This window comes from Odocoileus virginianus, chromosome 7 (assembly GCF_023699985.2).
Source record: "Odocoileus virginianus isolate 20LAN1187 ecotype Illinois chromosome 7, Ovbor_1.2, whole genome shotgun sequence".
NCBI lineage: Eukaryota > Metazoa > Chordata > Mammalia > Artiodactyla > Cervidae > Odocoileus > Odocoileus virginianus.
Genome location: NC_069680.1, coordinates 42,561,301 through 42,587,463, shown reverse-complemented (window position 1 = coordinate 42,587,463; position 26,163 = coordinate 42,561,301). Strand labels below are relative to the sequence as shown.

General features: G+C 37.7%; 2 protein-coding genes across 9 annotated transcripts in view; one reads left to right on the top strand and one right to left on the bottom strand.

The window, feature by feature from the left end:
* ATAD1 (ATPase family AAA domain containing 1) overlaps positions 1-11,250 on the top strand; it is a 58,610-nt gene extending 47,360 nt beyond the window's left edge. For all 3 annotated transcript variants that reach the window (XM_020884024.2, XM_020884025.2, XM_070470596.1), the window contains exons 8-10: positions 2,245-2,295; positions 7,763-7,896; positions 9,576-11,250. In XM_020884024.2, the coding sequence (XP_020739683.1) occupies positions 2,245-2,295; positions 7,763-7,896; positions 9,576-9,696 (306 nt within the window). In that variant the 3' untranslated portion in view covers positions 9,697-11,250. The remainder of the gene's footprint in view (positions 1-2,244; positions 2,296-7,762; positions 7,897-9,575) is intronic.
* A 7,410-nt stretch (positions 11,251-18,660) lies between these two features.
* The window catches only part of PAPSS2 (3'-phosphoadenosine 5'-phosphosulfate synthase 2), an 85,762-nt gene continuing 78,259 nt past the window's right edge, over positions 18,661-26,163 (bottom strand). For all 6 annotated transcript variants that reach the window (XM_070470594.1, XM_020884019.2, XM_020884020.2 and 3 more), the window contains 4 exons: positions 25,759-25,894; positions 22,751-23,019; positions 21,125-21,354; positions 18,661-20,506 (listed from right to left, as the gene is read on the bottom strand). In XM_070470594.1, coding sequence (XP_070326695.1) covers positions 20,365-20,506; positions 21,125-21,354; positions 22,751-23,019; positions 25,759-25,894 — 777 coding nt within the window. In that variant the 3' untranslated portion in view covers positions 18,661-20,364. The remainder of the gene's footprint in view (positions 20,507-21,124; positions 21,355-22,750; positions 23,020-25,758; positions 25,895-26,163) is intronic.

Here is a 26,163-nt window from a genome sequence, read left to right as displayed (position 1 = left end):
GTTACACAGAATCCCCAAATCTTGAATTTTGTTTGCTTTTAGATTAAAAAAGAAAAAACAAGCAGGGTTAGTACTAGACTGTATGCAGCATACAATTAGCATGTTGCATATATATATTGCTGTTTAGAACTTCCACTGTCACTCCTTTCAAATTTAAAATCTCTGGCTTGAAAATTTTGCCCTATTTTATACTCTTCAACCTAACAGTTTGTCACAGTAAACTTGGTTATCTAAAATTGGTAGCTGTGGTCTCTGTAAAATTACTCTGATTGACTGTTTGCTGCAGCTACAACCTCTGATTCCTCTGGAGGGTATTTACTTAGGCAGTCTGTTAGAGAATTTACCTGATAATTCAGTGGAGAGATTTTTTTAATGTGATACAGGAGACTGGAAAATTTGATTAATATTTATTGAGCTTGTATGTCAGTTACCCACTAGGTTCTGATGAATAAGAATGTGGCCCCTGTCCTAAAAGAACTCTGTATTGCAGGGGGATACCAGACACAAAAATAAATAATGTAATATGTACTTTACAAAGGTATGTTGTAACCAACTGCAAGGACCTGAGGTGATGATGAAAACTAATAATTCAGTCTGAGGAGTTAGTGAAACTTACGGAATCCAGCTGGGCTTGAAGGATGAAGGATGGTAGGAATTGACTCGTTTGAAAAGACCCTGATGCTGGGAGGGATTGGGGGCAGGAGGAGAAGGGGACGACAGAGGATGAGATGGTTGGATGGCATCACCGACTCAATGGACATGGGTTTGGGTGAACTCCAGGAGTTGGTGATGGACAGGGAGGCCTGGCGTGCTGCGGTTCATGGGGTCTCAAAGAGTTGGATGCAACTGAACTGAACTGAAGCAAGGAAATGGTTTTCTGCCAAAGTGAACAAAGGCAGGGAGGTGTGGAAGCACGTATTTAATGGAGACTTCTGGGGATAGTTCAGTTAGAAGGTGCCAAGGAAAATTAGTGGTTATGAGGTGGAAAGGGTTGACTGCTGAAGGTTTAGATGACCTTTATATGCTTCCTACAAGATATGTGATCTTATTTTATTACCAGAACATCAGAATATTTTTAGATGTAAGTAGTTCACTTCAGTGGTTCTGAAAGTGAAGATTACATTGATAGAATCTCTGCTTGTAGTCTAATAGCAAGCAAAGGGTTTTGATGTACAGTAGTAGAATGAAACATAGGGTACAACAGCCTGTAAAGTAGCCTTTGCTAAAGTTGTAAATTTAATATATTTACTGTGTGATTTCAGAATGGGTTGTGTAACACATTTTATCAAGTTTGACATAAATTTTGTATACTGTTAATGCAGAAACTGGGATTTTTTAATCTCCCTTTCATTCTGTTTTTAGTGAACACACACACATTTTATAGGGTAATTTTTTTTCTTATGCATAACTGTGATATCAAAGTATATGATTAACCTTACCTTAAAATTCCTTTCCAAGTTAAATGTTGATTAACAGAAAGTACTTATTGGTGATCACATAACATACCAAACTAACCTTCATACTTAACACAGTTGAGTTACAGAAACAGCAGTTTGGTTTTTATTTTCACATCCTTTAATTTGATACTCCTGGTAACTGGCTCTCCTTCTTTTTTTTTTTTTTTTTTTTAGCAGTTGTGGGAATAGGCAGGAGTTCAGCCACAATAATTTTTAAAAGCACTTGTATTTACTATATATGTAAGGTATTCTTTTAAAACCTCCTGTTCCTAGTATAGTATTAGGCAGCATCACTGGAGGCAGAAACGTACAAGCATATAAACACATCACTGTCAACACTAAAGAAAATTCACTAACACAAATCAGTGGTCATGGAAGTTACATGTTGAATGGAAGAACCAAGAAGGTATTCTTGCCATCTCTTCCAGTTACTGGTAAAAATCTTACGGCAGTAATGAGTTTTCAGAAGTTTCCTAAATGAAGAAAAGGAGATTTGCAGAGCTATAGAGGAAAGACATTGGTCATTTACTCACTTGAAAAACATTTCAAGGCATGTGCTAGGCACTGGAGATTCTGAATAAGAAGTTACATTTCAGTACAAGAACCACAAATGATTACTCTAGAGTCTAGAATTAGACCTTGCTTTAGTCAAAAGTTTCCATGACCTATCAGAGTTTCTGTCATTTCCTGTAGGTATTGGGTAGTTTACAAGGAAAGGAAGAAATATTAGGAAAATTAGTTGATCCTTATTTTTTTTCATGCTAATTGAAAATTATCCTGCTTTTAGGCTCTGAAACAAAGAGAAGCAATCCTGAAACTCATCTTGAAAAATGAAAATGTAAGTAGCAAATTACAGTTTTTCCCCACCCTATAAATAAAGAAAAATTTATGTTCATAAAATCATTTTAGAAATGAAAAAGGAACCTGAGAATAATGGAGTTTTGAACTTGTAAATTACTGTAGAACTCTTGGCTGCTCATATAACTCAATCACCATGGCATATTTGAACTAATTAAAGGTAATTAAAGGCTTTTTAAATAGCCATGTGTTTTCATATCTGTAGATTAAAATCCTCTGATATTTTTCAGACCAGTTTCAAGTTTTATACATTTGTTTTTACAGAGAAGTATAGGGAGGTTTTGTTTTTCATTTAATTGCAATACTTTTTGAAGTTGAAAATTAGAATTAAAAATATATGATAATCATAACCTTTAATAATTTGTATTTAAGATTTTTAAAAATAGTACAGTCACATGTTTCAAAAGTTAAAATACGTGTATTAAATGATACACAGGGAAAAGTCTCATTTCTCTCTTATGTTTCTTATGTATTCTTTCAGATGGCATTATGCCTATACAAGCAAATTAGAATATACTATTACTCCTCTCCCCTTTTCTACATAAGCCATATTAATAAAACATATACAATGTTCTATGTGTTGCTTTTTTTCACTTAATCTTTGAGATTCCATAGTAGCGTATGGTTTCCTCATTCTGTTCTCTTTTTTCCTTTGCACTGCATAGGGTTCCATTGTATGGGTATACCATAGTTTATTTAATCAGTGCCACACTGAAGGACGTTTGGGTTGATTCTGGTCTTTCACTATTACAAAAATGCTTCATCGAATAACCTTGTACATGCATCATTTGACACCTGTGCCAGAAGCATTAGTGGGGTGAATTTCCCAGAAAAAAATTACTAGATCAAAGAGTATGATATTATAATTTTGGTGTGTCTATGCTAAGTCAGTTCAGTCATGTCCAGCTCTTTGTGACGCTATGGACCATAGCCTGCCAGGCTCCTCTGTCCATGGGATTCTCTAGGCATGGGCACTACCATGCCCTCCTGCAGGGAATCTTCATGACCCAGGGATTGAACCCACATCTCTTATGTCTCCTGCATTGGCAAGTGAGTTCTTTACCACTAGCACCACCTGGGAAGCACTTAGAATTTTGGTAGTGGTTGCCTAATTTGTTCATGCCAGTTTACTCTTTTTTTTTTTTCATTTATTTTTATTAGTTGGAGGCTAATTACTTTACAGTATTGTAGTGGTTTTTGCCATACACTGACATGAATCAGCCATGGATTTACATGTGTTCCCCATCCCGATCCCCCCTCCCACGTCCCTCCCCACAATTTACTCGTTTATACCAGCAGTGTTAGAGTGCCTCTTGCCCTGTAGCCTTGCCAGCAAATGTTATGGAACTTTGTGCCAACATGATAGGTATTCTGCCTTTTTTAACTGTAGTATCTTTGGAAATTCTTTTAGAATTAGGTTTGTCATTAGTACAGGAAATTTTTAGCATTCTGTTTCTTACTCATGAAAGTACAGAAGATGAGTCTTTAGTCAGTTTTATACTGCAGAATATGAATGCTCTCTGGATAATTGCTGACATGGGAATATCTGATTTCCTACTAGCTGCTATTTCTATGCTGAAGGCATATTGTTTAATAGAATATGAAAAAAAATTCATTGTGCTAAAAGATGCTTCAAATCAGAAGCATACAAATGTATTTAATAAGATGAGCACTGTCATGCTTATTCATTCCTGAGGGAAATTAGAGTTTTTGATGCAAACATACGAATAGACTTATATTTTGAGTTTTTTCTTCTCTGAAGAAAAAAATAAAGCTTTTGAAATGATACCGTTTTCCAGTCTTTCACATTCCTGATTGATATAGATCCTTAATACAGCTCACTCTTTTAAAAAAGATATACTGGTTCTGGCTTAATGTTAAGTATGAAAGAATTAGAACGATAACATTTATACCTAATAGAGTATCACATCAACACTACAGTAAGAATTTTTTTTTCCCCCTATACAGACTAACCTGAATGTATATATTTTCTGGAAATTTAACAATCATGGGTTTAGAAGAGACACTTGAGGATTCCATTCTGGCTTAACCATTTCCTACTGTGTGACCTTGGGCAAATACCGTTAGCATCTCTATGCCTCATTTTCTCACTCAGAAATTGAAGATGTCAACAATCTCATAGAATTGGTTTGATAATTTATATTAAATGTATATTTATATAAGATGCTTGGATTACCATGCAGTGGACAGCCAATGCTAGATAGAGTGAATAACTATACACAGATAAGTGCTAGTCTTTCAAGCTGTTTTGGCAGTTCATTAATTTATTCCTGTTTTGCTCCTGTTATTCAAAACCTTTTTTAACTTGGGAATTTCCTTCATACTTGCCTAATGAAAATAATTCTCACTACTTCATGGTTTGTCTAGAGCCATGATCTTAAAATAGAAAGGGCTACTTTTACAATGCTTAGTGTGTGCCACATATTGTGGTGATACATAGTTTTATTTAATCCTCAGTTTATCTAAGCAGTGCATATTAATACTATTTTACACTTGAGGAAACCAAAATACAGAGAAGTTACATAAAATAAGTTACACAGGTTTACATAGCAAAGTAGTGATAGAACCATTCTTTTAACCTTTATGGAAGGCTATCTTACTAATCTTGCTCCCTCAGTGAATGGAATCTTCTTTTTATTATTTTCTTATACTTGTTTTGCTCATCTTTGTGACATTTTAACTCTGCCATGAACAAGATTTGTGAGTGGTTATAGCATAGTGTGAATCAGCAAATGAGTGAGCAAAGGATAGGGTGGAGGTATTGATGGTATGAAGGAGGAAGACGACTAACATCTATTTAACATCTCGAAGAATAATTTGGAAGGTCCTTTGTTGTAAACACATACACAGATAACTTTAAATCTAGCACCTGGACTTAAAAGGTGATCTTGACATATTTTGTTGCATACCCACCCCTCCCCTGTCTCCCCTCTCTACACCGTCATTGGTAGCACGCTGTAGAGACCTCTCAGCACTCTCCTGAGGTTGGTAGTGTGTATCGTCCATAAGTATGTGTGGATAGATACATAACACATGTACAGGTATAGTTGTATAGTTTTTTTTTCCTTTCTCACTTGTACAAACTCTAGAGAAATTACATCCTAGTATGTCTGATTTCTAAAGTACACATGTAAAAAAGTTTCTGAGACACACAAAAAAGTTAAACTACAAAGAGAATAGAACAGTCTGACTGTAGTCAGAGTTGAGACTTCTAGAAGTATGACAAGATAAAAGGAACAGAGTGAAGGAACAGGCCACTGGGAGAATATTTGCAACCCTGTAACCAACCGGAGACTAACAGCCAAAGTACACAGAATTCTTGTAATCAGTTTGTCAACTTTTGCATTTGTACAGTGTATCATGGAGTCTAACTATTACTATAACTAGCCCTAGAAACTGACTCTCTGATGTATCAGTACGTAAGATGTTAAGTGACAGACCTCCCAGTATTGTTGTAGATCTGTCCGTTTGTTATATTTTTCTGGTGAATTATTTTTTATCATTATGTAATAATTTGTTTGTGTTTGTGGTGATTGTTGATAAATTTGGATTCATTCTTTCCTAATTTAGTGCTTTCCATTTATTAAGCTTTTTTTTTCCTCCTTGGACTCCCCCCCAACTCTCACCCCACCCATACCTTCCACTCCCACCTTCCAGTTCCCCTACCTCTGCCCCAGTCCTTCATTCTTCAGTGTTGCTCTTGTGTTCTTCATTCTTTTTCCCCTCTTCCTCTGGTCATTTGGAAGTTACACGTTCTTTTTTAGTGCTACTTAGTTCTCTAGGTGCCTGCGTACCAAGTCTCTTCATTCATGTCTGACTCTGTGTGACTGTGGAACATAGCTTGCCAGGCTTCTCTGTCCATGGGATTCTCCAGGCAAGAATACTGGAGTGGGTTTCCTTGCCCTCGTCCAGGGAATCCTCCCAACTCAAGGATCAAACCCACATCTCTTACGGCTCCTGCATTGGCAGGCAGGTTCTTTACCACTAGCGCCACCAAATTAAATGATTATTATTACTGTTTATATATTAACTTATTTACATTTATCTGTATATAAGTTACCATTTTCCTTACTTACTTCACACCTCCCTTCTGGGTTCAGTTTTCTCTTTATCAGAGAGGATATGAGCATGTGATTTCTCTTTATTTAATCTCCACATTTAGGAATGAGCACACTGCCATGTGAAGTCACAGTTGCAGAATTAACAGTAGACTCCATGTCATCTTACCTCCAAGTCTCTTCTTGTCCTTGTGCAGAGTTGCTGCTCTTAACTTACACTGAGTTTTCCACAAAGACAAGTGGGAACTTAGATAAAGATGGCATTTCATATCAACTTGGGGAAAGTAAATGTTAAGAGAAATGGTTAGCTAGGTGGGGGGAGAAATACAGCTGGATCTCTCTGTACAGTATTCAAATGCTGGCTGTGTCTGTGGTGTGACCTTGGGCAATTTATTTAACCTCTACAGGTTTTACTATTATCTGAAATTAAAAATGAGACTGCTTCCCTGACAGGATTAAATGAGCATAATCCATGTAAAGTACTTAGTACAGCAAATGACACATAAGAATCATTTATTACATGTTAGTTACTATTTACTTTCTCTTCTTAATCTTCATATAAGCTTAATTATAAGTCTGTTATATGCCCAGGAGGATCACTTTATTAGCTTCACTATATAAGCTTAGTTGGGGAGCAAAACCATAGGTGCTGAATGAGTGTTGAGGAAGTAGAATAGAATACCACAGCATGACAGTTCAAATGAGGGTTAGAATGTGTCAGTGGAATATGATTTTTGTAATGGACTCAGGACTTAATGATCCAGGCTGTTTGCCATGTATGTTGACTATATTATAGAAAAGTGCCCCACCTCTTAGGAACGTGGGACCTTCCTAAGAGGTACCAAAGTCAACCCAACAGTGTTTGAATGCCTTCTTCCCCGCCACTCTGTGAAGCATCTTGGGAGACTTATTTCAGTTTTGGTCATAGTGACAGTTATTGAAAAGTAGATTTCAAATCTTAAACTTTTTATGGTTAAAAGAAGAAAACTTCTAGAACTGAAGTTTTCTAATGTTTCTCCTCCCCTGCTGTTCCAGTATGCTTTAACTTTCTTTAATTCTAAAAAGTGTTTGGATATATCTTTTGTCATGTATTTTATATTTGTTTTTTTTTTTTTTTTTTCATTTTCTTTTTTTTTTGTTGTTTTTTTTTTTTAAATTTTTATTAGTTGGAGGCTAATTACTTTACATCATTACAGTAGTTTTTGTTATACATTGATATGAATTAGCCATGGATTTACATGTACTCCCCATCCCAGTCCCCCCTCCCACCTCCCTCTCCACCCGATCCCTCTGGGTCTTCCCAGTGCACCAGGCCCGAGCACTTGTCTCATGTACCCAACCTGAAAGTATGTTTTATGTTTGTTTAAGGTGGATAGGCATGTGGACCTGTTAGAAGTTGCCCAGGAAACTGATGGGTTTTCAGGCAGTGACCTAAAAGAAATGTGTCGAGATGCTGCCCTCCTCTGTGTCAGAGAATATGTTAATTCTACATCGGAAGAAAGGTATGTGTGTTTAGAGTTCATCTCTTAATATTTGTCAGACCCTTTTAGAGCTTTTAGGTTATTAAAAGCTTAGGTTAGGTCTTCTGTTTTGCTTTATAATACCAGCTCTGTTTACAAAATGAAAAGATAAATTGAAATAAAAAATTGACCAACTTTATTTATTGCCTTTTTTCTGAAAGGGGTTCTGGAAATGAATTTGCACGGGAGGGTGGTTATGGGGAGCATCTGGAATGAAGAGAAAGAAGTAAAAACTGAATTTCTCTGAACATCCATGAACTGGGTTACATCAAGCTCACAGAAATGTAGGCTTGCCCATCTCTACCATGAAAACTGTTACTCTGATATCCCCAGATTGCTTTTGTTTTTTAAATTTTTAAATTTAATTTCATGTGGAAATGAGTACCTTGTCTTCCAGAAATTTCACATTTATGGGGACGTTGCTGCTGACTAGATTTCAACTTGTTAATAATGTATTTAGTAAAAAAAAAAAAAGTCATTTGTGACAGCAGCAAACTTTACTTGAAACCAGTTTCAAAGTACCTTGAGTTTCAGAAACCAATTTTGTACCAGCTTTATTAGTGAACTGGAATAGCTCAGCTCTGATAAACCAGTGTCCTGTGTTTCCCATAAGGTCATTCACCCTAGACTGGTGTAACACTGAACATTTCTAAACCCCTGTTCAAAATATCCACCTTCTAAGGAAGAATTTCTGTGGCTCGGCAAACCAGTGTGTGCTGGGGCTTGTGTGGATGAGCTCTGTAGCTCTTGCCCTATTGTTTCTCAGTCTCCCTGTCCATCCCCTGAGGCTGTCGCTCCAAGTGACCTGGATTTGCCTGTCTAATTCATGCATTTACTTACACTGTATTGCCATAGCAAGCTTTGCCAAAAAAGGTTTCTTGGTATAGAAAGTTTCACATAAAAGCCACCCTTTTAACCTGTAGTTTTTCCTGGACCTATCTTCAGTGTTTCCTTGGGCCCCTTCGTGGAGAGGGTCACTCCATCTGTTTATTGCGTAAATTACATTAGTGAAAATGGTTTCTCTGCCGACCTTAAAGCCCTGAAAATGTTACATTTCAGTATGAAAAATGTGGGTAATGCACTTAGGTTATCATAACTTTTTCCCTGAATTTTTTTTCCTAAGTGTTTGTAAATGACTGAGGAGACATTATATATTGGATTGTGTTTCCTTCTTACTGAAGTGGGGAGAACTTAAGAGTAGTTGGTTTTTATTAATAGCAGTGAATTTTATTTTCGATTCATCAAAGGTAAACACATACATGAATAATAGATACCTACAACTGCTACTTTTTAATTCCAGTTTTCATGGGAATAATTTTTTATTCATTCGTTAGAATTATAATCCTATTTAGATCAAATTTCACACTTACATATTCTTAGTGTAAAGTGTTTGATTTTAAACAAGCTATAATGTTTATAGTCAGCCATTTAAGCTTCCTACCTCTTGGCAGTCAGTGTTTCTAAAAATTTTTTTTAGATACTTATCTGTAGATTAATTCCTTAAGCTGTTAATTGTGGTTGTTTTGGGGGTTTTGGATGGGAAAGAGACTTCATTTTTTAATCTTGGTAAAATATTTTAGGGAGATGTATTTTAAAGCTATTGAATGTTGGTGGGTTGTTTTGTTTTTGTCTTTTTTTTTTTTTTTTTTTTTACATTTTAGCCATGATGAAGATGAAATTCGACCTGTGCAACAACAGGACCTGCATCGGGCAATTGAAAAGATGAAGAAGTCAAAGGATGCAGCATTTCAGAATGTTTTAACACATGTTTGTTTAGATTAAGAGTAAAGATCGTTTGTACAGTTCAACATGACTAGTTTGGTGTACCCTCTTATCATTAGTGGAAATAACTGAAAGAGGAGTGTTTTTTCAACAGTGAGAGTTTTATGTTCATGACACTGGTTTTATACTCTGAATTCTAAGTTATTGAGACATAGTTGTTATATAAATGGTATTACTACTTGTGAAAAATCATGAGGAGGAACAATTTAATCAGCCCGACTGTGGGCGCTTGTGTTTGACCTCTTTAGCCATATGTTGCAGCCTTATAGCGTCTAAGCTGGTCTTAAGGTAACAGATGATTTCCTGAGTCATTAGTGAGAATTGGAGATGTGGTTAAGTGCTGGATATGTGATTTCTAGATATGTGAGAGTGTGTGTATGTGTGTGTGTGTGTGTGTGTGTGTGTGTGTGTATTAAATGTATATATTCACACATTTTATATTGACATTCTGTAGATAGGTTTGAATACAGAAACTTTTTTTTTTATCCAACTACTGAATCAAAAAGTACCAAATAGCATATAGCAAAACTAAGATTAATGGTTATGTCTAAAAGGTACAATGATTCAGCCATTTCTAGTTGTCACATATTTCAGGTTTTTTTTTTTTAAGTTGAGTGTTTCTCTGGAGTTGAATAGTTGAAGTCAGTGACATCAGAAACTTAAATGTGGCTCTATTATGGTTGTCGGGATAATTAAATAAAAATGCTTGTTCAGTGATCAGCACTGAATGGTTATCAGGCAGTTGTGTGATCAACACCAATTTCACCTCTTGCTGCAAGCATGCTGAGTAGAGACTTTTTTTATTGATATATGTAAAGGTGGGCTGAAAGCCTCACAAAAGAATGGCTTTGAAAAACCTCAGTGCCATTCAGCCCATGTATGTGACTTTTCCTTTCTTTGTTTAATGTAACAGTTCTGTTATAACCATGGGTTTTCAATATTTTAAAAATATATGTTCCTTAATTATGTCAAATATAATTCGGTCATCAAAAATAAAATGATAGTTTAAAACTAGCTGTTACTAAATGTGCTAAAAATATCCATTTTGTAATCCTGACTTTTTGTTTTCTTAGCAGATTATAAATTATGCCCTGCTTAGTACAGATACACACATCAGAATCCCCCTATTGTATCTGTAGTCGTTTGATGCTGTGTGCACAAAAGATGACACGTTTTGTCCAAAATGTCACTAACCAGAATTCTGTTATAGGCACTTAAAACACAAGCATGAGGAAAATGGCACGATATGATCTTGAGGTGCCTTCTGAATTTTTGTTTTTATTGTATTTCTTTGAAAACTCTCTTATTATTTATGAGTTATTCATTAATTTCTTTGATAATAAGTCTCTCACAAGAACCCATTGGATAGTTTGTTCATCATTTGTTCTTTGAATGATGGGTGGGGCAGAGGTTCAAGTTTTGAAAAATTGTAAAGATGATTGAAAAATTGATGCAAAACACAAAATACCAAAAATAAAATATTTCATCCTCATTTTTAATAACTATTATACTATTATTTTATAAATATGCAATAAAGAGGTCCCTCTTAATTGAGTTTTCTGTACTTACTCCTTTATTTCAGTTACATAAAATTTTCTGGTGTTGCTTTGGTTTATAAAACTTGCCCTTAGACTCTTTTCATCTTGCTGTGTAATTTTTATAGCATACATTCTAGTATCTAACCTATTACTTTGTTTTAGTATCTTATTTTAGTAGTCATTTAATTTTAATTTTGATGGCATATTGATCAAAAATAGAGGTAATATACCTCTCTTCATGTTCTTTCTTTTATCTTCCTTTAAATTCAGAATAACCAATAGTAGTAGTTAAATTTATCATAGTTTTAATCATCGGATGAAGTTAGAGAAATACAGTAACCACACCACAAAGCCAACACTACATGACTCATCTAGGTATCTTAGTGTCTTAAAGTAACTGAGGAAACCTTATTATATGCTTTTAAAGAATGTTTGGTGTTATGTAATAGATCCTTCTGCTATAGACATATTTGACATAAGCTTTTGGCATGCATTGGATTCTAAGTTCTAAGGTATATTTCACTTTGGGTAACAGAAGTACTAGATCTAGAGTTAGATTGCCTGAGTTTAAATGCAGACTCTCCATCAATTAACTGTGTCCTTGGACTAATCATCTAACTGTTGCTCATTTATAAAATGGTGTGACAGTGGCACTCATGGGGTGTGTGATGAGATGATGCCTATAAGACACTTAGCATAGAGCCTGGCATAGTATTGTTCAAATGTTCATTATCACATTTTATTACTTTTACACACTGACGTACATATCTATTGGCCAGGCTCAGTTTTTGAGCATTCTTCATGCTTAACCTATTTCCATGATCTCCCTAGATCTCTGTTCTAGGGTTTGAGATGAAATGATCAGCTGTGATGTATCTCTAAAAGCCTCATTGGTGGAAGACTTCTGGTAAGTCTGGTGTATCTCAAACTATTCCTTGGCCTTTTTAAAATAGAATTTAGAAACTCAATATTTGAATCAATTCAGTGTCTCCTGTACAATTTATCTCCTTTCTCATTCAGTCCCCCACTTACAGAGTGATCCAGAACTCACCATGTGATCAGTAGCTGGATTGGAGTAATTTAAATAGCCTATATGATCACAGTAACCTAATGTTGCTGCTGCTACTAAGTCACTTCAGTCGTGTCTGACTCTGTGTGACCCCATAGACGGCAGCCCACCAGACTCCCCCATCCCTGGGATTCTCCAGGCAAGAACACTGGAGTGGTTTGCCATTTCCTTCTCCAGTGCAGGAAAGTGAAGGTGAAAGTGAAGTCACTCAGTTGTGTCCGACTCTTTGGGACCCATGGACTGTAGCCCACCAGGCTCCTCTATCCATGGGATTTCCCAGGCAAGAGTACTGGAGTGGGCTGCCATTGCCTTCTCCAAACCTAAGGTTACTTAGTAGCTATAACTGGAAGGTTTGGTGTTGCGGATGTCTCAAGCGTTGAGTGTGCCTGAATAAACACATTCCTCAGCAGGAATTTGTTTTTCAGCTGGTATTGTTTTATTTGTAGACAAATGTTACAGCTTCTGGATAAAGGAAATGAATTGGATTATGTATATATTTTGTAATTCCTTTTTTAGTTTCTCTTAAGGTCAGTGTCAGAATATTGACTAGAATTCTAATATGCTAAGCATGTAATTTGCAAGACTAAAACCCCAGCACCAATTAGAAGCCTCACATAAAGCCACAGAATCATTCCATTTAAAGCTGACAGAATGATTAGAGAGCTTTCATTACCAAAGATAGTTTACTAATCATCTCAAAGTTTACAGCACTCACTCTCTTTCTCTCTCAATTGAAGTATAGTTGATTTACATTCTTGTTGTTAGTTTCAGATGTGCAGCAAAGTGATACAGATACACACATACACACATGATTATATCTATCTATATATATATAGATATACTTACATATATGTCTGTATCTTATATACGTAAGTATATATAGGTATATAAAATCTTTTTCAGATTCTTTTCCATTATACGTTATTATTAGATTTTGAATATAATTCCCTATGGTATACAGTAGGTTCTTGTATTGAGTAGAAGATAAAAGTACATGCATTGTTTCATTGTGCTTCACAGATAGTGCTTTTGTTTGTTTTACAAATTGAAGATTTGTGGCAACCCCACATTGTCAGATGATGGTTAGCAGTTTTTAGGAACAAAGTACTTTTAAAGGTATGTACATTGCTTTTTTAGATATAATGCTATTATATACTCAGTAGACTACAGTATGGTATAAACATAACTTTTTTTATGCACTAGGAAACCAAAAAGTTGTGTGACTTTATTGAGATTTGCTTTATTGCAATGATCTGCAGCAAAACCCACAATAAAGTCCTAGGTATGCCTGCATAGCACAGATGCCAAATGCAAACAAGATTAAACCTAAAAGAAACCATTTAGCATGTGAGTAAAAACAAAACATCCTTTCTTAACACTGGTGTACACACTATTAATACTAACACAGCATAAGGGTCTCATTACCAAAATACTAAACTGGGAGTATATTTTTGTGATTGTCTAACATTTACTGTTATCAATCTGCTTGAGAACAATATTAGATAAAAGCTTGTGTGCTTTGGGATATAATTTCAGTGAATGTTAGAGCTAGTATGGAATGCGTTCAGGATACAGGTTTGCACATATAACAGCTTGGAAAACTAGAGCCAAACATTGAAATAATTACTGACATGCAAGATTTGGAGCTGAGAATAGAACATAGTGGCATATGCCTCACTGTCCTGAGGATACACAGCTTCCAAAAATTCTAAGAATGACCAAGATACTCAAACAGGGGTTGGTAGAATATCATCCATTAAGCAAAGTCCTTTGCAGACATGTCTGGGGAGATGAGCATTGTCCACTAGGCCACAGTCCCAGTCTTATAAAGAGTACCAGTTAGGATTCTGTTGCAGGCAATCAACTGTAGCTGACCTAAGCAATAAAGGATTTATTTGAAGGATATGAGGAGCTTCTTAAGATCAGCGGAGGCTAAGAAAGTAGACTTAGGTTAGGAACTCTGAAAGCTCCAGAAGGTTTTTTTTTAAACAGGAATTTCTTAAGAAAGTTGCTTTTATTCCTCTACTAGATTAAATGAACTCCAAATGTTTAAATCGCCCCACACAAGTTTCAGAATCTTAGAAGTGTGCAAACCCAGATAAAAAGTCACTCCTGGCAGTCCTGGAGCTTTAAGAGAATGACCTTTCAGGAACTCCTTTGACTTAAATGGTTGGAGAACAAATAGAGTTGACTCTTCAGTGACACAGGTTTGAATTGCATTGGTCCATTTATCCTCAGATTTTTTTCAACAGTTAAAACTACAGTTTTACACAGTCTACCTGCATTTGGTTGAATGCAGGTTTAGAACGGTGGATATAGGGGAGCTGTAGATAAGAGAGTGTTAGCACTCCTATCCCCTACTTTGTTCAAGGGTCAACTGTATCTGGATTTACTGGTCAACTACAAAAGGAGAGGTGTTTCATTGAAAGGAATATTGTGAAGAATGTGGCTAGACACAAAAGGTAAATGACCAGCTGGTCACACAAGACCTGCACTGCTAAGTGAAGGGCAGCATTGTTATGACTCAGGTGGGCATGCTGGACATACAAGCAACACACATCCCCATTTGTGTGGACAGGCCTTCAGATCCTGCGCAGTGCAATCCCATAGGTTTTACCTCTTGATGAGGGATGGATTGCTACGTGGCATGCCAAACTCTTCAGCAAGATGATTGTTTTTCTAACTTGTAATTTATTTTTTTCAAGATAGTAGGTGTAAAGAAAGAATAGTGGAGACTGAAGTATAACATGGATTTTTGTTTTATTTCCAGGAAGTACAAGTCTGTTCCTCTGATGGTCGGTTAGCCTGAAGGACTGATCATTCCGTTTCTCTTAAGAGTCTAGTCAGGGTGAGTCTGGGCTGTAGCTTTAATAAGATGAGCAGACCAGGCTTAGCCCAACCCCTACCTTCTCAGGGAGTTCTTGGTGATATTTGAGGTGGGAGGGGTTGCCTGTTCCGATGTTTGTGTTCTTTGTATTCAGTTCTGACAGGGTTCTGGCATCCAGTCACCACGAGAATGTATAAGACTTCCAACCCCTCTTCTGCCATTTTCTCTATACAATCCAGAGAAGGGGACTTGTCTAGCTTAGGAGTTTGTTTTAAAATGTTTTTTCCTGATTTCAATCACTACTGTCTTGAGTGTTGACTGAACTTTCCTCATGCCTGCAAAGTCTCCCATCTAAGGCAGGCGTGCTCTTCCAAACAGTATATCCTGACTCAGGAGTCTACCCTAGTATAAAAAAGGACCAAGGCGCTCTGCTCCCCCTGAAGGGCTTATTTCTCCAGAGAAGTCAGTTCATGAAGAAGACTTTGCATCCCCTGTTCTTTGCTAGTTTCATAGAAAAGTATTATTTTTCTTTTGTGTGGATTTTATTACTATGGAAGTGAAAGTCTTTTGCATCCTTCTACATTCTAGCAAAAGAAGTTGTGCAGATATTTATTATAAGTCATGTAACGTTCACTTGCAGCTTTATAGCTTCCAGTCGCAGTTGTGAAACTCTTATTAACAGAGAACGTGCTAGAGAGCACACGCATAGTGTAGCCTTGGGCAAAATCTCTTTGCGTTTGTGGGCATCTGTTCCCTTATCTGTAAATAGAAATCATAATGTATACCTTCTGTGGTTCTAGGCATCATATGAAAACGCTTTGGGAACTAGGAAGTCTGTAGGTTGTCATGTCCTTAGGGAAGTCATCTCACATTTCTGGGCCTCCATTTCCTTATCTGTTCAATAATGGAGATGCTGAAATAGATGTGCTGTAATTTCCCATCCCGATTTTCACTAAACAGCACACTGATGCACCAATGCCCGTGCTGATAGACATTTTGGGTCCTTAGCAATACTGACTTAATAATCGGAACTTTAAACTGGCGACTCTCTTAGCTACTGAGGGGTGTCAGCCTTATAAATAGACTTGTTTTAATAGACATATAAATTATAAAACATGGCATTAGGTAGGCAAGTCATAGACACTTCCATGTATTTGGTGTTTCTGCTTATTAAACGTGTTTCTTTGGCTCTTTTGAAGCTGTAAGCTCTTCCTTGGTTGTTTACTTTGAATATCCAAAGATCTGGTATTTTATGTAATTTTTTTTAATATAATTTGAGGGTAAGATGTGGGGTACAACCTCTTTAGTAGTTGATGGAATTATCTTCCATAAATGTAGGTTCTTCTCAGGGAATACATTTATAGAGGCCATTCTTTTAACTAGCTTAAAAGACCAGATCAGCGTTGGAGTTGTTTACATGAAAGTAGGCTATTATTGGGGCTTCCCTGGTGGCTCAGATGGTAAAGAATCTGCCTGCAACGCAGGAAACCCAGGTTCAATCCCTGGGTCATCCACTGCAGTATTCTTGCCTGGAAAATTCCATGGACAGAGGAGCCTAGAGATCCACAATCCATAGGCTGCAGAGAGAAGTGACTGAGCACAGACACATAGGCCATCATTATTTCAACCTGTGCTGATCTGAACTGTACCTTTGAACTATTTATGGAAAGCATGCTTATACAATAAATCAAGGTTTTTCTTTACCTCCCATAAATGTGTGTAATATGTTTTATGGTATATAAGAACTTTCACAAATGTTATTTAGTAAAATAAGTGCAGAGCAGGTTTGAGTTTCTGAAACAAGCCAACCATATGGAAGAACTTTACTAAATAAAGTTTGTATTACTGATGCCAGCAATTACAAATATATGTTATGACATTTAAAAAGCTGTGCCCATTTGTGGCTTATATATTTGAAAGTAATAAAATTGTGTTATTTTTTAAAAACATTCTGTAATTTAGATTTCTAATTGAAACTGGTCTTCCCTACAGTTAATCCAAATTAGTAAATCTATGGATACGGTAATAGCTTGGCAGGGGGGGGTGAGTACATGAGTAACAAAAGATAAGGCATCAAAAAACTATTTAATAGAAGACTCACCTGTAAAAGATTAGTTTCTCAGTTTGTCAAGACTTCTTTACATTATCACTCTTTTCCTAGCTCCATAAAAAAAGTATTTACTTTGTCTGGGTTTTCTTTATCAAATTAAAATGTCCAAACTCTAGACAGTGGCCCATTTATTTTAGTAATAATTTCAATAAAATTAAAATATAAGCAAAAAAAATTAAAATAAGCACCTTTGGAGTGAATTGCTTATGTATGTCACTTTAATCATTGGTAAGTATGTATAATTAATGGCCTAATAATAGTTAATATTGACCAAAGAATTAAATGCATGCCATGGGGAAGGAAAAATTAGTGGTTTACTCTTTCAGTAATCTGTAGTTAATTCTTGATGATTCATGCATTATTGGTAATGGAAATAGAAATTAGAAAATAGAAATAGAAAATAGAAACCTGTATCATTCAAAATCTCAAAGACAAAAGCTGCACTATGTTCCATCAAACAAAAACAATTGATTGTTCTTATGCTCACCTGATTTCCTGATTACCTTCCTATTAGGAAAGTATGTTGAAGATCTATACTAGACCTAAAAGGTAATAGGAAGAAGATGAGGAAAAAACAAAAGTGAACTTAACTGTTCTCAAATCACTAAGATGTGTTTCTTCTTGCAAGAAAGATGGGTTGGAAAGGAATCTTGTAGGCTTGATATAAATGCGAATTGGTGTAAGTCCACCACGATCTGAGCAAATGAGTGATTCACGTGTGCCTTCCACACAGCCCTGTACAGTCTGGCCTACTCCCTCAACACCACTTCTGTCTTTATCTACTTGCACATTCCCTGCTCTACTTTGTCCAGGAGCCAGCAAGTAAAGATCTGGAGAGAAAGAGGAAGTGGTAACAAAGGCATATTTGATTTGGCTATTATTCCAGTTTTTTTTAGAGTGAGTTCAGGAACAGAAATTTGCATGAAGCCTTCGAGACAGAGACAGAAGAGACAAAGGGACTCTAGGAAGAAAGGAACCCCAAATCTGCAGGCCTGTATCAAGGCCACTGAAAGTCAGGGTGGAAACAGCTAAAGCTTTCTGCCTACACCAGCAGCAACTGCTGAGGTGAGTGGAGCAGTGGGTGCTGTGGAAAAGCATAGCTACTTCTGACCCCGCTGGAACTGCTTAAGCTCACTGGAGGCACTTTGAAGAAAAGGGAACAAATTAAGGAAAACTAAAAGGTCACCAGATCCCGCTGCATTGAAATCCCAGGGTGAGGTCTCTGAGGAGCTGCAGTGTTGGCTGGGATCCTGTGCCTTCATGTCGAGAGCACAGTTTAAAAATGACACAAACAGAGGTAAACAGCCTCTTAATTATGGTCTGAAAGAGTTGCTGTTTCTCTCCAATTTCACCAATTCACAGGGGCTTCAACCAACACATTATCAACCAGTCCTTGAAAAGATAGGCAGGAAAGACAGCCTTTATCTTGGAAATTTATTAAGAATAAGCATCAGTTGTACATAGAAATAGTCATTTGCACTAAGTACTACTCAAGCAGAAGAGCAGTTTTAAATATATTAAAAACTCACAAAATATATTGATTAAGGCACTACATTGTCTCATGTTTTCAATAAATATGCTGTTTTTAAAAAGGCAGTAGGACCTCTGATTACATGAATATAGGCACTATAATACTATTAAAGACAGTCATACTTTGCTGTGGCCATTGTGATTTATTTCTCAAAAGAAGTTTCATTAGCTTGGATTAGCATTTTCTTTAAAAAAAAAAAGAAAATGAAAAAAAAAAATCACAGTTTTCTCTTTCCAGAGTCTCTTCCAGAGAGACCTATGTACAAAAGGTACTATTTCTTCATATATTCCTAAGCAACAAGGAATTACGCATAAGGGGCCAGATCACCTCCCAGAGAGTAAAGCCATCAGAGGTTGGATGTCTCTGAACAGCATGCTGAGTCTTTAGAAAAGTTTTTTTTTTTTTTTCCAACTGTAATAAAGTCAGCTGGGTTTTAAAAACTCTGGACCTTTCAGCAATCCAAGACGACTTCTTGGTTAAGTGCCCTCTGTTAGGGAGTTTAGTTGAGCAGTTGACAGGAACCAGACCCAGCTCCTGTGTTGTACAGTGTAGACAGTATCCGCCTGAGTCAGGAGAGCTGGGTGCTCCTTCAGTGCCACCAGCAAAAAATGCCAACTTGGCACTTTAGTTACAGTGCTCTCAGCAAGCCTGAGAGCTTCTGCATAGTCTTAGTCTGGTCACTTGTAAGATGAAAAGGTTGGACTTTCCCTATGTTTTTGTCCGGTTCCAGCAGCTCAATAGTCTGATGGGTCTGAATCGTGTCTGGTCACAGCCGATGCCCCTGCAGTTAATAGGCACAGCATCTCCGTAGAACACAATGACCACAGCAAAGAGGAGAAAAGTCTCCACAACATTGCCAGATTGAGGCCTGAGTGCAAATCTTTTCATCAAAGCCCTGTATGTTATTTAATTAACAGTCACCATTTAATTAAGTCACTGTTTAACTGGAGTTCTGTTATTCACAGAAAAAAAGACTTCTTATTAGACTGTAATTTTCGTGACAGAACTAGGTTGCATATCTGAGATTAACTTCACATTTTCACTCATTGGGTTTCTCTAGTCGGGTCATACATCAGCACAGAAGAGACTCGGCATTAAGGCTGGATTCGGGCATGAGGGAAACAAAAGGAGAATCTTGACGTGAGCAACCCCTCGTTTAGGGTGAGATTTTCTTTTGTTTTCATTGACAGCTATATAGGAAGCTGCCCATCTGATTTCTTCTACTGGTATATGACATGGGAGAGTGCAAGTTGGCAAGACTTCAGCTGGAAAATATGCTTTACTTTTTGGCAAGTAAAGGAGACACATGGTCAAAGCTTTAAGAAATCTAGGAGCTACTGCTCAGATGCAGTAGAAAAGTAATTTCATTCTGAAAAGATAACAATATTTCTTTTACCTGCTAAAGTTTGGTCTTCAGTTTTACTATATATACTGTATATATACCACACATACTGTGTGTGGTATATATACAATATATATATATATATAAATTAAATGAATCAATCATTGAGAAGCAATAGAAAAGTATCTGATCACAAAAATAGAAAAAGAAATCAAAGAGCAATTCAAAACGAAACTGGCCCTGAAGGACATTTAGTTGTTCTTCTCCAGGGACGCATAATAATCTGTCAGGATTTTCCACGCTTTGGGGGCCATGAAGCCATCTGGGGGATTCTCGCCTTCCTGGGCCAGCTTCCTCATACGAGTTCCTGAGATGAAGTCAAACTCGTTGTGCCTGTCACAGGATAGCAACAAAGAACTCAGCATAGGTAAATAACATCTACCTCAAAGACCGCAGGAGGATGTTACGGGTTCTGAGACTGTATGTTTTTCTTTCTGTAAAATGCTGCATCTTTCTAAGTTAAATGGTTCAGTAAATCTTCAGTAAAGGAACTTGCGGAAGACCTGGAAATCGCAGCAGCTGTACAGTCGGCGCTCACTGCACCTCAGCTCATGGGGCATGTCATCTGTAGCTCTGACTACCTGGTGAGCTCTGAGCATGGTTGAGTGCTCTATTAACACATGAAATCTTTTTCCATGTATACAACCCTTTCATGTAATGTGCCAGGCACTCAAAGCGTGCACAAGGAATGTGTGCTGGGAAGGAAATCCTTAGGGACCGTCTACCGCAAACGGGGCTGTGCTGAAACACTGGAGCACACACAGTGTACATGGCCAGGTCTGAGCTTACAAGCGACTGTCGGTCCAGCCAGGGGCTTTCCCAGAATTTCCACTCACCATTCCAGCTGTACAAATGCTGATTAAAGAGTTTTCCTTTATTACCTCATGATACAAAGATTTTAGAAAATAAATGCATTTCAAAGTTAATAATATTTTTCCTCAGAAAACCTACCTTTCTGAATCATAGAAGTCCATGGCTTTCTTGGCCTTGTTGTAGGCAGCCACTCGGAATGGAATGATTTCCACAGAGGTGAGGCCAGGGGCCATGGTCAAGACCTTGCCCCCATGAGTGGGTTCATACAGGTCTTTCTTGGTCTCAGGATGGGGCATTCCTGCAGGGTCCCGGCCCACAATGTAGAAATTGGCCCCTGCAATCATCCGGGCCCTGCAGTGCCACTGAACCTAGGAAATATCACATCAAGGACATGCTGATCGTCACTGGCCAATCCTTTGGGCCCAGGTTTATGGAGACATCCCTTTATTCTGCTTCAAAAGTAATTCAGCAATGTGGGTCAACTAATAATTGCAAGAAAGTCAGTGAGGTGTCCAAGACTGCTCTTATCTCATCTGTATTGTCCTACTGGGAAGAATATAGGAGTTTTTGGAAAAGGAAATGGCAACCCACTCCAGTATTCTTGCCTAGAGTACTCCATGGAAACTGGAGCCTGACAGGCTACATTCAGTCCATGGGGTCACAAAGGGTCAGACATGACTGAGCAATCAACATAGGAGCTTTAAAGATAAGAACCTTCCCTCTTAGAACCTGGGGTTATATTTCATAATCTCTCCAGACTAACAGATTACAAACACTCAGATCTTACTATTCCACAGAACTATGTGAATTTTACTTTTCAGTTCCTCCCCATTCAAAATAAATCACAGTTTAAGGGAAATTACAAACTCCAATCTCTTACCATGGAATTCCATGTGACTGCCAGTAATGAGCTAATTAAACTTCATATGCAGACATTGATTCCATTTCAACACAGCATTGGGATGTCAAAACAAGTTCTCTTTCAAGCTCAGAGCAGACAGGGAAGAGAGCTAGGGGCCTGGAAATTTGATCTGGTTGAAGATACTTTGTTAAACTCACCTTGGAGCATTCCAAAGTGTTACAACCTTTTCAGTTCATTCTTACCGCAAACTTGTTCATATCCACTACACTGGTGGTGCTGTGCAACAAAGAAAGTGTTTGACAGGCCCAGTGTGTTATGGTGAAAGGGAGACATTAAGCTTTTAAAGATACCCTCTCCCTTCTAATGTAGCTCACTGAGCATGGTGAATCACTTAGGAGTAAGTGGTAACTGCTGAAATATTAGGCTAAATACATCTTGCCCTATAACCCAGGTAAGCTGTATTATCCGCCTCATTCACATACCAACTTTCAGAGTCTCAAGGGCAGTGTATGATAGGTTTGATTTGATGTTGCTAGTATTTTCACAGATGAAAAGTGTTAGTGGCTCAGTCATGTCCAACTCTTTGCAACCCCATGGACTGTAGCCCGCCAGACTCCTCTGTCCATGGACTTCTCCAGGCAAGAATACTGGAGTGGGTTGCCATTCCCTTATCCAGGGGATCTTCCTGACCCAGGAACATGGGTCTCTTGCATTGCAGGCAGACTCTGAGCCACCAGGGAAGCCCCACAAATTCTATATGGAAACAATCAGATCAGATAAAGAAAAGAGACCAAAAGATGTCAGAATCTGCTCATAAAGAAGAATCCCAGAAGTGCTCTTGCTTTTCTGAAACTTGACCCTGCACCTGTGAGTCCCAGAGCCCAGCTCAGGGAACTGCTTACCTCTGTGGGGCCAGCATATAACATGGGAGATGGGAAGATGGCAACAATGGTTGACTTGGGATCAAGAACCTCTTCTTCAAGCACAGCTGCATGTTGTTTCATCCGCCAGTTCAGGGGCACGTCATCATCCTTGGTCCAGCCACCCAGGGGGTGGAGCAGCAGGACCGGGTGCTTGTAGCCTCTCTCCAGGAGCCGGCGGCGGGTGTCTTGCATCAACAGAGCATGGCCATTGTGGACAGGATTGCGCAACTGGAATGCAAACACTGCATCTGGGAAATGAAAGCAGAACACCAAGATCAAAGACATGCAATGCCTTCAAGAACAGAAAAACGCAGCTGTGTTTATTGTTCAGTGCACTTGTTATATCCACTTGCTTTTTCTTCTATTTTTTTATTTAAATTAAAAAAATTTTTTTACAATATTGTGTTGGTTTCTGCCAAACAACAATAAAATCAGTCATAATTATACATTCGTCCCCTCCACCGCCCCCCCCCCCCCCCATCCCTCCAGGTCCATCACAGAGTGCCAGACTGGGCTCCCTGTCCTACATAATAACTTCTCACCAGATATCCATCTTACAACTGATCATGTATATATGTGATGCTACTTTCTCCATTCATCCCACTTTCTCCTTCCTCTACTGTGTCCACAAATTCATTCTCTACATCCACATATCCATCCATTCCTTTCCTGTAAATAGGTTCATTGATACCATTTTTCTAGATTCCATATATATGCATTAATATACTATATTTGCTTTTCTGACTTCACTCTGTATTGCAGGCTCTAGGTTCATCCACCTCACTACAGCTGACGGAAACCCTGGAGAAGATGTGGGGAAAAGGGAACCCTGCTACACCGTTGATGGGAATGTAAACTGATAGAGCCATTATGGAGAACAGTATGGAGATTCCTTAAAAAAAAACTAGGAATAAATCTACCATATATGACCCAGCAACTCCACTGCTTGGCATATACCATGAGAAAAATCATAATCGGAAAAGACACATGTACCCCAATTTTCATAGCAGCACTGTTTACAACAGCCAGGACATGGAAGCAACCTACATGTCCACTGACTCATGAATGGATAAAGAAGACGTGGTACCTACATATAATGGAATATTACTCAGCCATAAAAAAGAACAAATTTGAGTATATCCACTTGCTTTTAAGAACCAGCTGGAGAAGCGCCTGGATCTTTAGGGGTGTTACTCCAAAGGTACCAACCAGTACCAGACTTTTTAGACAGGGATAGGACACAGGAAGCCCTAAACAGAGAGCCTGACTCAGAAATGAACACATTAGTTGCCAAGACCTTTCTTACAAACCACAGCTCAGGCAGGGGCTGGTATTGATCCATCCCCTTGTGCCCTGCTCCAGCCTCATTTTCCTAGGGTGCGAATATTGATGAGGAATATTTTCTGGAATCAGCAAAATCTTAACAACTTAAAGATATTAAAACATTTCTTCACTTTATAGAAATCTTCAAAACTTAGTGGTGAAGTCCTGGGAGGCTTAATTTTTCTTTTTGGTTATGAAATGGATTAATGTACATCCATTATACAAAACTTAGGAAATACAGAAAAGCCCAAAATAGAATATGAAAATCATCCATCATCCTATCATTACTTTTTTCTCTCTTTTTCAAAATATGTAAAGTGAAAATCTTCCCTCCCCCTTGGCCCCACTTTATCCCTAGAGGTAGTTGCTGTCATCGGCAGGTTGGGTCACATGTTGCCAGATGTTTCCACTTCTACACAGAGAAGTAGGCTTGGATTTTATTTTACTTTATTTTTCATTTATTTTTATTAGTTGGAGGCTAATTACTTTACAATATTGTAGTGGTTTTTGTCATACATTGACATGAATCAGCCATGGATTTACATGTATTCCCCATCCTGATCCCCCCTCCCACCTCCCTCCCCACCCCATCCCTCTGGGTCTTCCCAGTGCACCAGGCCCGAGCACTTGTCTCATGCACCCAACCTGAGCTGGTGATCTGTTTCACCCTTGATAGTATACTTGTTTCGATGCTGTTCTCTCGAAACATCCCACCCTCACCTTCTCCCACAGAGTCCAAAAGTCTATTCTGTACATCTGTATCTCTTTTTCTGTTTTGCATATAGGGTTATCATTACCATCTTTCTAAATTCCATATATATGTGTTAGTATAATGTAATGGTCTTTATCTTTCTGGCTTACTTCACTCTGTATAATGGGCTCCAGTTTCATCCATCTCATTAGAACTGATTCAAATGAATTCTTTTTAATGGCTGAGTAATATTCCATGGTGTATATGTACCACAGCTTCCTCATCCATTCATCTGCTGATGGGCATCTAGGTTGCTTCCATGTCCTGGCTATGATAAACAGTGCTGCGATGAACATTGGGGTGCACGTGTTTCTTTCAGATCTGGTTTCCTCGGTGTGTATGCCCAGAAGTGGGATTGCTGGGTCATATGGCAGTTCTATTTCCGGTTTTTTAAGAAATCTCCACACTGTTATCCATAGCGGCTGTACTAATTTGCATTCCCACCAACAGTGTAAGAGGGTTCCCTTTTCTCCACACCCTCTCCAGCATTTATTGCTTGTAGACTTTTGGATAGCAGCCATCCTGACTGGCGTGTAATGGTACCTCATTGTGGTTTTGATTTGCATTTTAAAAGCAATTATCCCATTTTACTTTGTTTTCCAAGATTATTCTATACATACTGTTCTGAAATTTGCTTTTTCACTTAACAAATATACTTTGGGTATCTTTCTGTGTCAGTGTATTTTTTTTTAATAGCTGCATAATACTTTAGTAGTTCAACCTTATAAGCTTTCCATATCTTTATGATTGGAAGCTTTAAGCTTTATGATTTCCATATCAATAGACATATCAATAGACGATGAAGGTTTTCAACTTTTCAAACCTATAAACGTGCTGTTTCCTGATATCCTTAATTCTGTAAGCAGAGGATGGTCAGGAGTATTAACAAATGCAGGAGAGTCAGCCTACATACCAGCATCCATTTCTTTACACTTTTGTTTGAGCTCCAGAGGTGTCAGGCGGTATTGGTCCAACCCATCATTCCACTGTATTCTTTCCAGCACCTGAAGGTCACCACCAACCAGCCAATCCCCGCTTTCCATCACCATCTAGAAAGAATTTATTAAAATTCTTAGTGATCCATATTGTTTTCTATTTTATCTAAGAAAGTGTCTTCTTCTGAACCAATCTTGGGCGACTTGAACTAACTGCTTTCAGTTCTTCAACATTTCTAGCACAGTATATATCAAACTTTTTGATTTCTCAAATCCTTTATACTCTTAAAAATTATTGAGGATAAATGAACTTTTTTAAAAATACTGATTATATCTATCATTATTTTCTGTTTTAGAGATTAAAAGTGAGAACACTTAGGGCT